This window comes from Oncorhynchus mykiss, chromosome 21 (genome assembly GCF_013265735.2).
Source record: "Oncorhynchus mykiss isolate Arlee chromosome 21, USDA_OmykA_1.1, whole genome shotgun sequence".
In the NCBI taxonomy this organism is placed as follows: Eukaryota; Metazoa; Chordata; class Actinopteri; order Salmoniformes; family Salmonidae; genus Oncorhynchus; species Oncorhynchus mykiss.
Genome location: NC_048585.1, coordinates 39,644,272 through 39,656,384, shown reverse-complemented (window position 1 = coordinate 39,656,384; position 12,113 = coordinate 39,644,272). Strand labels below are relative to the sequence as shown.

At 42.2% G+C, this 12,113-nt stretch overlaps 1 protein-coding gene and 3 non-coding genes across 4 annotated transcripts; all 4 read left to right on the top strand.

Annotated features, from left to right (window-relative positions):
• Positions 1-971: 971 nt before the first annotated feature.
• Positions 972-10,654, top strand: LOC110500376 (eukaryotic initiation factor 4A-I). The gene is made up of 11 exons (XM_021577710.2): positions 972-1,074; positions 2,389-2,440; positions 2,595-2,727; positions 3,297-3,436; positions 3,987-4,155; positions 4,651-4,760; positions 5,385-5,528; positions 6,473-6,610; positions 7,548-7,637; positions 8,224-8,303; positions 8,878-10,654. Exons 1-11 carry the CDS (start codon positions 980-982, stop codon positions 9,020-9,022), a joined length of 1,296 nt encoding a protein of 431 aa, XP_021433385.2. The 5' UTR covers positions 972-979; the 3' UTR covers positions 9,023-10,654.
• On the top strand, positions 4,331-4,473 carry LOC118943026. Its single transcript, XR_005038762.1, has one exon. It is a non-coding gene; the product is annotated as a small nucleolar RNA SNORD10 (small nucleolar RNA).
• On the top strand, positions 6,029-6,164 carry LOC118943027. Its single transcript, XR_005038763.1, has one exon. It is a non-coding gene; the product is annotated as a small nucleolar RNA SNORD10 (small nucleolar RNA).
• On the top strand, positions 8,450-8,592 carry LOC118943025. Its single transcript, XR_005038761.1, has one exon. It is a non-coding gene; the product is annotated as a small nucleolar RNA SNORD10 (small nucleolar RNA).
• Positions 10,655-12,113: the final 1,459 nt, after the last annotated feature.

Genomic DNA, 12,113 nt, shown 5'->3' with positions numbered 1-12,113 from the left:
CCTAAATGACACTAAATATATTTCAAGATTTTGTTGGAGCAATGTAATAGCAGCAAAAGTTTGCTTCCTGCTGGTAGTGGCCAAGTGCTAGCTTCTAGTAGTTACACATGGATGTGGAAGGTAGATTGCTCATACTGACTTCTATAGTTCCAGTCATTATAATTCTAACACAGTGTGGTTTGCTTTTTGAACCAATATTAGAGGGTAAGGTAGAGTGGAGGTTGTCCGTCACATCTGTTTTATGGCGCGAGTTACCAAAGACAATGTTAGTCATTAGATAAGTTTACCCTCTATTTTTAGTAATGGAGATAAGTCTAGGTAGGTGGTGATGCTGTAAATGACTCATGTTCTTCCAAAAAAGTTCAGGGTACAAGTACGTGTTCATTGCAACACAGCAGGAGACATGTCATCTAATTATTACTGTAATTTGCTAAATTTATATTTTTAATATGTTTATCTAACTAGGTATGACTTAATAAGAACAAATTCTTATTTACAATAATGGCCTACCCCAGCCAAACCCGGATGACGCTGGGCCAATTGTGCCTCTTCCACTGAAGAGATGCAGATGCAGTGCCTTGACCGCTGCGCCACTCGAGAGGCTCGAGAGCCCAATGGAGTGACGTATAGACTTGCAGGGGATGGCTCTGGTGATATGTGGTGCGAAATAAACTGTTCCTGCATCGGTTTCAGAAATCTCATTCTAGAAAGTTGAAGTTGTTAACATGATCGGAAACGCTGATCTAAGATCAGTGTTCGAGCGCGTTCAACGTTGCAAAGGAAATACCCAATGACAACTGACTTCAAGCATGCTTTTGCCCAATAGTTACATGCGATGGGAGGGTTATGTATTATATCCCGCCTACTTTAGTGTAAATAAACGCGATTAAGCTGCCAATCACTTTATAATGACGTATGAGTTAGCCAATGATATATCAAAACGGGTGGAGTCAGAGTTGATTGATAGGGCACTGCTGCAATGAAATCGCTAGTTTGCTCAACACGTAGACGTATATATAAGGTTTCTGCCACATTCTCTTCCTTTGTGATAATGTCGGCTGAATATGAAGACAGGTACAGTAAGGAACGCACATTTTTAGAACTGTATTGCGTAAAATTCATCAAATTGTAATTTCAAAGAAAAAATGTATTATCGTAACGCATACTATTTGACTTTGACTTGTTAGATATCTGGCTAGCCTGTATGCTAACGTTATATGTAGTTAACGTAACCTATGTGTAAAGGTCCCTCAATTCGGCCTTTTTTAGGTAACGAGTTATTCGTAATATATATTACGTAATATAACCAACATCGATCGACAGCATTTTATTTTCTGTTGTGAAAGCGTACGAATTAAACTTTTATGTTTGGAAAACCGCTGCCGGAACGTTAGCCAATTTTCAGTACGATATGCTGCGGTGCCGGCTTCTCGGCAAGCACGTGAGTGACGAACTTGACTTGAGCCTGGTTTAGCCTAGGCCTTTCCGGAATAGGCGTACCTGTTGTGGCTTTTCTGTGTTGTAATGTGAATTTAGTGAGCCTCACTTCTGAAAATACGTCAATACATTTATTTATCGAAAGATCTTGGGCAGGTCCAGCAGGATGGCTCGAGCAAAGGGCGGGGGGTGGAAATGTCACGCACATGGTCGTAGTTACCGGCGTGACAATGGCAGGCCTTATTGTCCTGCTATTGCTAGTTTTGTTTGACCTATTTATCACATCCCAAGTGGATAGGTATTGTGTTTAAAAAAATGTTCGCGATTTGTTGACTTAATATTGATCTGGTTGCCAATTCACTCGGAGTGATCGACATTGGGCCTCGTTTGCTATCTAGCAGGCTAATGCTTAACATGATGATTACCAGCGCATGTAAACCAGAATTATTTTCAGAGATTACTTTCAATTGTAATATTACGTTAAGTCCGTTTTTGAACATCTAAGTAATTTTAAACAAGTATTTTACACGTTCAATCGTCGTTTACGCATGCTGCTAGCCGTCCCTGGAATTCGGGCCTTGGTAAACGACCATCTTGAAATATCTGAAAAAGAAATGGCCGCCTTTCGACCATGGGCGTTTTTCCGGGAAATGCCTCCCGCCCACTCTCTACGTGTTCTACTCTACACAATCTCCATTGTGCAATTCGTCTGTTTAGCAATACTTACGAAACGGTTAACTGACTTTATTGTAATCCTTTTTCTAGTAGAAATTACGTCTCCACCAGAAACAATTTCTCACTTGAACAGTATCGCCTGTCCAGTGTAGCCTATAAGTAACGATATTTGTCTTCAAGCTTAAAGGCAGCTTTACGTTAAAATGTGTAGGATTGTTTGCTGTTGTCCCTTATGGAATTTGCTAATGTCATATTTAAAAAATATATATTTTTCAGACCTCCCAGAGATAATGGCCCTGAGGGCATGGAGCCAGATGGGATCATTGAGGTGAGTAATGCTAAATTGGATGAAAAGGAAAAGCGATTCAAGAGCGCCAATTCCAACTTGATGTGTTTTATCAGCTTAATTCGATGCTAAAACAGTAGGTCATCAAGTTGCACTGGATAAGTGTATGGTCATGTTTATATTCTACTTTCTACAGAGCAACTGGAATGAAATCGTGGACAGTTTTGATGAGATGAACTTGGGCGAGAAGCTGCTCAGGGGAATCTATGCCTATGGTTTTGAAAAACCCTCTGCTATCCAGCAGAGGGCTATCCTCCCTTGTATCAAGGGTGAGTATTCAACCACACTCACACTTCAGATGGTTGGGTCTAAATGTTATTAACCTTATGGGGGAGTTAAACTCTTAAGAAAGCATGAACTTGTCACCTTAACGACCTCTAACATTCACTTAAGCCAAGGGAACTAAAGTCACTACTTCTGCTTTACTTAAAGCCCCCTGTCAACTGGGCAAGGCGGTGTCCTCTAATGGCACTGAGTCTTATATCTGCCAGGGGAAGAGCGAATGAGACCATATTCATCCCAGTCAACTCTGTTCAGTGAGGAATAGGCTGGTTCATGCTATGGGCACAGATGTAACAGCCAGTCAAATGTAGTGCATTTTTACTTTAATTTACAGAGAATTTAACTCTTAAACTGGTAGTGGGTGGTTCGTTACACTTAAATGTGTATGCTTGTTAGCTGACGTGCTAGTAAAAAGCATGTGTTCAAGTAATCGCAAAATAGCTGTGCCGTTAATGGTATAGTAAATGCAAACGGGGGGGGGGTTGTATAGTATGCCACTTTTTTTTATATATATAATGAGCTGACATTGACAATCTCCCATCCTGCCTGTTCCCAGGTTATGATGTGATTGCACAGGCTCAGTCTGGTACTGGGAAGACTGCCACCTTCGCCATTTCCATTCTGCAGCAGATTGACATGGAGCTGAAGGGCACCCAAGCCCTGGTCCTGGCCCCCACCAGAGAGCTGGCTCAGCAGGTATGTCCTGGGGGGAATGGGCACGTTACTTGACAGAAATGTAACTAGATTACACTAAGTAATGTCACACTATTCTAAACTCGTTGCCTCCTGTGTGTGGTAACCTAATGTTCCCTGTCAACTGGGCAAGGCGGTGTTCTCTAGTGGCACTGAGTCTTATATCTGCCAGGGGAAGAGCGAATGAGTCCATGTTCATCCCAGTCAACTCTGTTCAGTGAGGAATAGGCTGGTTCATGCTATGGGCATAGATCTATAAAACCTGTACATTATAACAGTTTGTATAGCGTATAACAGAAATGTACTGGCCAAACCTGACATGTACAAGTCAACCAGGCCAAAGACTTTTCCCTGTAATGGGCTACACATGCTTCACAATACTCCGATGCCAGATGAATTGGGAATTAATTAACCTTGTCACTTAAACTGACGTTCTTTCAAACCAATACCAACTCAGTTATTCTAGTTGCACCTCTGACACACATCACCGATCAGAACTCAAAACGATACCCCTCTAGCTAATGCTTTTTCTTTTTTTCTCCTTCCTCGATAGATCCAGAAGGTGATCCTGGCCCTGGGTGACTACATGGGAGCCTCCTGCCATGCCTGTATAGGAGGGACCAATGTCCGTAACGAGGTTACCAAGCTCCAGGCTGAGGCCCCTCACATAGTGGTGGGGACCCCTGGCCGTGTGTTTGATATGTTGAACCGCAAATACCTGGGTAAGTGCTGGGCTAGTGGTTGACCAAACGTTTAATTGACAATCGATGGGTTGAAGTTACACTTGGCGTGAGGCTTTACAATGTTTTATTTTGCGTGTGCTCAATTATCAGATGTAGCTTGTACAGTTTGAATTGGTGTTTATGCGTTTGAGTGTCCGGGTGTGGTTATAGAGCTGTATAGTGATGAAATCCATGCGTGTCAACTGACTCTGGAACCCCCTGAGTGTTCTAGTTCCGCCTGTCAGCGTTCTGTTGGCTGGTGTGTTCTAAACCTCAGGGCTCTGGAACTCGTGATCAGATTCCACACTGGCTGAATACAGCACTCAGCACTTTTTGTTGTGAAGTAGTAGGGAAAAAATAATTTGGGATTTCATCCGTCTAATATTGCTAGTGGTGATATTACCAGTAAAGATAGAATTACATTTGTATATGCATGTTTAATTAGTTCTTGTTTAATTAGTTCTTGTTGCATCACTACGCCTTCCCTCCATCCAGCCTCCAAGAACATCAAGATGTTTGTGCTGGACGAGGCAGATGAGATGTTGAGTCGAGGGTTCAAGGACCAGATCTACGAGATCTTCCAGAAGCTCCCCACCAGCACGCAGGTACGTCAATCTGAGTAGGACCGACTACTTGAGCTTGAGACATTTGACATATGTGTCTGTCGTTGACATTACTAGAAACGTTTGTCATGGTTAATTGCCGTAAGGGAAGTATGAACTTGATGCAGTGGTGGTGTTACGCTGAAACTGTCCCACTCCCTATAGTATGGGGGGGCCAGAGATAACTCTCCTCCCAGCTTGTGTGCTGTGTCTGGAATGAAGGTCTTTGGTAGAGAATCTAGAATCTGCTCTCCACAGTGACTGGGCTCTCTGTCCCTCCTCACGACTTAATAGCAGTTTACAACTTATTCACTTGCTTCACAGCTGTCAGTTTGCAACAAGTCACCACACTCAACCATACCTGTCACTCATGTGATTGAGGTTGGCATTGCCTCTTCCCTGAGGTTGAACTGTTGTAAAAAGTTTGTGGTAATGTTGATTGAGTTCAACATGCCTAACCTCCATGTGGTTGACCATTGCTCTCTGAAACGGCACCCTATTCCCTCTAGTGACTAAAGTGAGTGCTCAATTTGGGGAATTGGATGCTACCAGGTAGTAGCTAGTGGAGGTAAGAATTAACAGATGTTACATTACTATCTAATGGCCTTTAACCTCTAACCCCTCCAGGTGGTGCTGCTGTCTGCCACCATGCCCCAGGATGTGCTGGAGGTCACCAAGAAGTTCATGCGTGAACCCATCCGCATCCTGGTCAAGAAGGAGGAGCTCACCCTGGAGGGTATCCGCCAGTTCTACATCAACGTTGAGAAAGAGGTGAGGGTTGCCCTTAGGCACAGATCTAGGATCAGTTGAAGGTGGGATTGTTATTTATTTAGATGTAGACCTTAGGCGAGTTTAGAGTAAGGCTTGGTTTGACTGTACCTACAGTCATTTGCTTCTCATTTTAATGATTGCGTTTACATGGTAAACACATCTTCTGACAGCTGGTATGTGAACATTTGGTTAAAGGTAATTGAAGTGAACTCAAAAAAAATTTTTCCTTCTATTTAACTACTCAAGTCAGTTAAGAACAAATACTTATTTTCAATGACGACCTAGTAACAGTGGGTTAACTGCGTTCAGGAGTAGAATGACACATTTTTACCTTGCCAGCTCTGGGATTTGGTCTTGTAACCTTTCGGTTACTTTTACTGAACCAAGGGTACAAAAGCCCCACTAAGTAGCATGTCATCTTAGCTCATCACAGAACCATAGGCATGGTGTAAACGTGGACGGTCAACATTAAGACTTCTCTTGCCAGTAAGGTAAAGACTGTTTTATTAAACTTGTGCTTGTCAACTGATCCCAGAATCCCCTGGGGCTCCCTGTGGCCTGGGTTGGCCTTCTGTCAGCTGGTTGTTACTGGGCCTCAGGGCTCTGGGGGCATGATCTGACTGTCACCCTGAAAACACACCCCTCTATTGGACAAATGCCTTGCAATGGTTATTGGCTCTTGGGCATTAGTTTTGATGATTTATAACTTCTCATGAGACTTGTAGTGATTAAAGGCTACGTTGAGTTGGCTTGCAGACTAAGGTAAAAGAAAGTTGAGATGTGTAAATTGAAAGTGAGAACTTTGGAGAGGGTTCACTCATGACCCAGCACATCTTCCCTAACTCCATATTGTGCATGAATATGGGTTTGCCTAACTGGTGCATCAACGCTATATTCCATTGCTTTGTCATCCCCCTGATCTGTTCCTCTGTCTCACCTGTTAGGAATGGAAGCTGGACACCCTGTGTGACCTTTATGAAACCCTGACCATTACCCAGGCTGTGATCTTCATAAACACCAGGAGGAAGGTGGACTGGCTCACTGAGAAGATGCACGCCAGGGACTTCACCGTCTCTGCTCTGGTAAGAGACGATAAACTTGAATGTCTGTGGCCTTAAACTGCTCTGGGTAAGAGGCTAATGAGGCTTTAAAGAAGTTGGATCATTGCATGTATAAACACTTCTCTTGAAGTGAACTTGGGCTACAGCATTGGTTTGAGAATTTATCTTGTCGGGTCTCTATGTTCTTACTAGACTTGGTGGTATTTTGGATTTTCTTTTTAATCATCTCTGTAACTGAACTAGGGCTTTTGGTAGGTCATTGTAAATAATATTTAAATAAACATTTCTTAACTGACTTGCCTAGTGAGATTAAAGTGTAATCAAGTTGACTAAATGCTGCTCTGTCATGGGTCATTTTAGACTCCCTAGGGCTTCGAGTGTCTTGTTCAGTGTAAACATTCTAACAATATTGTCCTAACAATTCTGCTCTGATTTTAAATAACATAGCTATGTCAATGTGAGGCTGTCCCATAGAAATTGCATAACTCCTTTTTATACATCTATGCTCTGCCCTCATCTCCCCTGTCAACTGGGCAAGGCAGTGTCCTCTAATGGCGCTGAGTCTTATATCTGCCAGGGGAAGAGAAGGAGTCCATATTCATCCCAGTCAACTCTGTTCAGTGAGGAATAGGCTGGTTCATGCTATGGGCACAGTATTTGCATGTTGTGTAGTGGTTTGACGTTACCTCAAGTCCAACTCCTGTAATCATACAGTAATATTTTCTTCAATGTCCAAGTCTAGAATCTCATAGCCATAATTGAAGTGGTTTGTGTATTCATATCACCTCTATACCTGAAGTCTTTCTGCGAAACATAGTAATGGCTTACCATTCACCCTAAACTCTTTACTTTTATATTTTTTAGATATAACTATGCTGTAGGCGCTAGGAACCCAAGCATTTAGCTACACCCACATAACCTATGCCTAATAAGATGTGTATATTATGTCCTCTTCCAGCATGGAGACATGGACCAGAAGGAGAGAGACCTGATCATGAGGGAGTTCCGCTCAGGCTCCAGTAGAGTTCTTATCACCACTGACCTGCTGGTAAGTCACTTCCGGCAATGACATCGAGCTCAAGTAGTTTCCCTGTTCCATGCGATGGTGTCTCACTATAATGGTTCCCCGCCCACTTCCTGTTAATTTAAGTCCAGAGATAACTCTCCTCCCAGCTTGTGTGCTGTGTATGGAATGAAGGTCTCTGGTAGAGAATCTAGAATCTGCTCTCCACAGTGACTGGGCTCACAGTCCCTACTCACAACTTATTAGCAGTTTACAACCTTTTGCTAATTTAACTTTCTTTCCTTGCTGTTGACTGACTCAAAATAGCAAGTATTGCACACAATGTTTCCAGTGCTACCTATCCCTCTAGTCTAGATGGTATCATGGTATTGCTCAACGGTTGAATTAGTTGGCATGATCCTCCATTTCCATAGAATAGTTTGGCTTTCTCCAATGTCTATAAAGTAGTCTTTTACAGCGCTTGATTTTCAACCTTTTATACATCGGTATTACTGACTGGCCAACTGGGCCTATTTGTACTGTGACCTGTGTCCCAAATGCCATCAGCCTGTCTTTAGTCACCTTTTAACCTGGGACTGACTGTCCCCCCATCTCTCTCCTTGTCCCCCAGGCCAGAGGTATTGATGTCCAGCAGGTGTCACTGGTCATCAACTATGACCTGCCCACCAACCGGGAGAACTACATCCACAGGTGAGACTAATACTATGACTCCCAGCATAAAGCGTTAGACTTTATTGTCCTTTGTGGAAATATGTCTGACTTCACACGTGGTTGACGTAAAAGCAAATGGCTTTGATACCAGGTCAGCCATGCGTTTGACATGCTAAACTATGGCTGTATAATGATGAAATCCATGCGTGTCAACTGACTCTGGAACCCCCTGAGTGTTCTAGTTCCGCCTGTCAGCGTTCTGTTGGCTGGCGTGTTCTAAACCTCAGGGCTCTGGAACTCATGATCAGATTCCACACTGGCTGAATACAGCGTTATGTAGTTTGATACTAGTTGGTTGAAATTGTGAATCCTTTCAGTGTTCCGTCGGGTTTCATTCAATGGTTTCACCAGATTTAACTAACGAATTGGGGGGGGGGGGGGGGGGGGTGTAAATGGTTAATTGTTATGTAATAGCATGAACCTATAGCTCTTTCAGTGGCGCAAAGCACAACATTCAATGAAGGGTCATATCGACCTGCCACAGTTGCATTTGAACTACATGTCACCTTAGATGGAACCTAATGTCCAACCTAACCTCTGCTTCCTCTGTCAGGATTGGCCGAGGTGGTCGTTTCGGTCGTAAGGGCGTTGCCATTAACATGGTGACTGAGGAGGACAAGCGTACGCTGCGGGACATTGAGACGTTCTACAACACCACCGTCGAGGAGATGCCAATGAACGTGGCTGACCTCATCTAGTTTCTACATTCTAGAGGATTTCGTTTGGCCCCAGGTCCCCCCCCCCCCCCCTCCATATCCGTCCCAACCTCCCACTTCATCAAACACTGAACAAAAACGTCCCCCTGCCCCTTTAAATGAGGTTCCTTGGTCCCTACCACCTTTACCTGGGATACAATTAGATCCTTCTAGATCCCTCCCCTGCAATCTGATCCTGTTTCACCATGATTCTGATCCTTGACCTAGTATTCTAACCCAACTCAAATTTCTCTTAACTGTGGGGGTGGGGGCGGTCTTTATGGCCCATTCCTTTAGTCTGCAGTTAAGCTTATTTGAGTCCTACCTAACCCTTCCCATTGTCTTTCTAAAGTCAAAAATGTGTTCTGTTTTGATGGGTTTGTTTTTAAGCTCAACTCCCTGACATGATGGGGGCAATCGCGCTACTCAGACTGAAGTTTAGAATTGATAATGGTTGTTAAAGAAGAACCCAAATAGTTAGAGGCCACATCATTCATTACTATAATGGCTTCTGTGCCCCCTCCCAACTCAACCCTGTCCTGACTATCCAAGTTATGGTTATGATATATCCACTCTATCCCCAATGGTGCAATTTAGTGGCATTTGTGTATGTCGGCGGGGGGGTGTGACCTGCTTTTATGCTGGCTCTGGCTGTCTGATTCTGCACCATACATACCCTATAATGCACAGTAGGCAATAGGGTGCCATTTTGGATGCACCGTTCTTACTATTGTAAAGTGTATCATTGATCTACAGTCAGTGGGTGTTTTGAGTTCTTCAGTAAGTGTGCAACAAACTATACCTTGGACTTTTTGGTCTTGGAGATGTGTTATTACATTACCATTTGCCAGAATACAGCTTCTAAAGATTACAATGTATACTGAAATTGGTATCCAACCCTATTCTCAGTGGGTATTTAAAGGTTCGTTTAAGGGGCTTCAACAAATAAAAAAAACATTGTATAGAAAAAAGCAGAAAAAAAATCGCAATCATGAATGAGTATGAAATGTTTTCCTCTTGATGTCTGAGCTCTCTGCTGTGCTATTCTCTTGTTTATATTTCTGCTTTATCCTGTATAGTCCCAAGTTGTGAGGTAGCATTATTTTTTGTTTGAAACCTGTTGCTTATTGGTGGGGCTGCATGGGAACTGACTGCTCACTGCAGAATAGGTTATGGAGGGGATTTACAATCCATACCCTGTTTCGAACTGTCACAAGAACCCTGCTGTGGGAGTTTCAAAAGGACAGGTCGTTTTTTTTTTTTTTTTAAGAGATATCTGATTTGAAAGGGTGGTGTCACTTTTGTAACCTACCTCACCAAACTGTTAGGGGGGGTCTTTACACGTAAAGGACCAAACTACAAATGATTGAGTATATAGAGATTAATATTATAACATGTTTTTTTTTTTTTTTTCAACAGCTAAAAAAATATGGGCTGTCATTGGGTGGGAGGGATGGATGGGGTGTCAGGGATGTGGGAATTTATTGATTTGTCAGTGCTATTTTTAAAATGTGATTATGAAAATTAACCTTTTTTGAGACAGAGGCCATGTATCAACTTTTCTACATTGGGTTCTGTATAGTATTTATTTTAATGGTCTTAAATAAAAGGTGTTTCTCCTTTTTAACAAGTTAACCATGGTTCAAGTTGCATTCATATCCACTTTCTCACATTGAGGTCATATACCAAACAACCTTATTTGATACTTTAAGTTGTACTTTAAAGTGGTGATGGTGGGTTACAATGTGCATTCATATCTAATTTCAGACATTTAGGTTAACCTTAGTATTTGCTTTAAATGGATGCTTTGGATATTGAGACCCTATATCAACTTCTCCCAGATTCAGATTAATTTGTGGAAACCATTCTTTCTGTCCAGTATGAAGCTGGTTTTGTGAGCCAGTGCTAATGCTCAACTCCTGACTGACTTTGTACTGGACACAAATTATATCAACTAGTTAATCCTACTCGAAGTAGATCAAGGGCCTCATTGTCAATCTCTATTATTGCTAGGCTTTTTGATGAGTGACGGTGGTACTTGACATTTTCCACCATAAATTGCCATTGTGGTTCAAGCGCATTCACCTTCACATTGGGACAGTTGAATGATTTATGGACAAGTACGCCTAATGAAAGTGAGACTTCCTAAAGAGTAAAGGTATGTAATCGGTGTATGCGAGAGGGAAATTTGTTTTTATCCAAGCAACCTGCTTTACACGCACATTTGGTTGGACAGGCTGGCACAGAATAAGCAATTTTATAGGGGTGAAGTTCAGTGCTCAAAGGAATGGCAGTTTTTGGTGGGTTACAAAACTAGAACTGTTTAAATTCGCCACCAGGGGGCAACCTAGTCGGATTACCGAACTTTAAAACTACTTTGAACTAATGGTATCTCTTTCTTGTGAATAGACCACTGCGATTTTGCCTTAACTCTGGTACTATCCTGTTCCGAAAGGTCAGACGAGCCTAACTACAAAATGACACATTGAATTTAGTAAATATTTATGAGGAAGGTCAAACGAGGCTGACTAAAACATGGCAACTTTAAGGAAGTAGATATGTTTCCAGTTGCTCGTGTCTAGTGATTAGACTTCATATTAACAGATCTAAACAGTGTAAAGCATTCACTTTATTGCTACATTTCAGTGATACCTGCATGGTACTGGAACTTTGCCATGATTCTTTGGTATTACTAGACTTATTGTCTTGAAGCAATTGGGCCCCCTGTGTAAACACAGCCTCTGTAACAGACGTCTTTAAGTAATTTCCCTGTGATATGAAGATGGCACTTTACGAGTTGGGTTGATTTGTTGCAAGTGTGTCTGGTGAAAATGCATAGTAACAGATTGACATTTTAGGCATCATTAACTTTTTCTAGGCTTATGTTTCCTGTCACAGTTGGCCATTTTGTAGTGTGGGAAATAAAAGCATTGTAAAAAATACTTTCAGAAATCAAACCTTTAAAGTCAGATGTTTTTTTTTTCAGATTAAGTGATTTATTGAGATATATCAGTTGCTAATTTGCTCCAAGGGTGCAGTACTACTATGGCTGACCTAGTAAAACAACACATTTCACTGCAGCTATCCCGTGTGT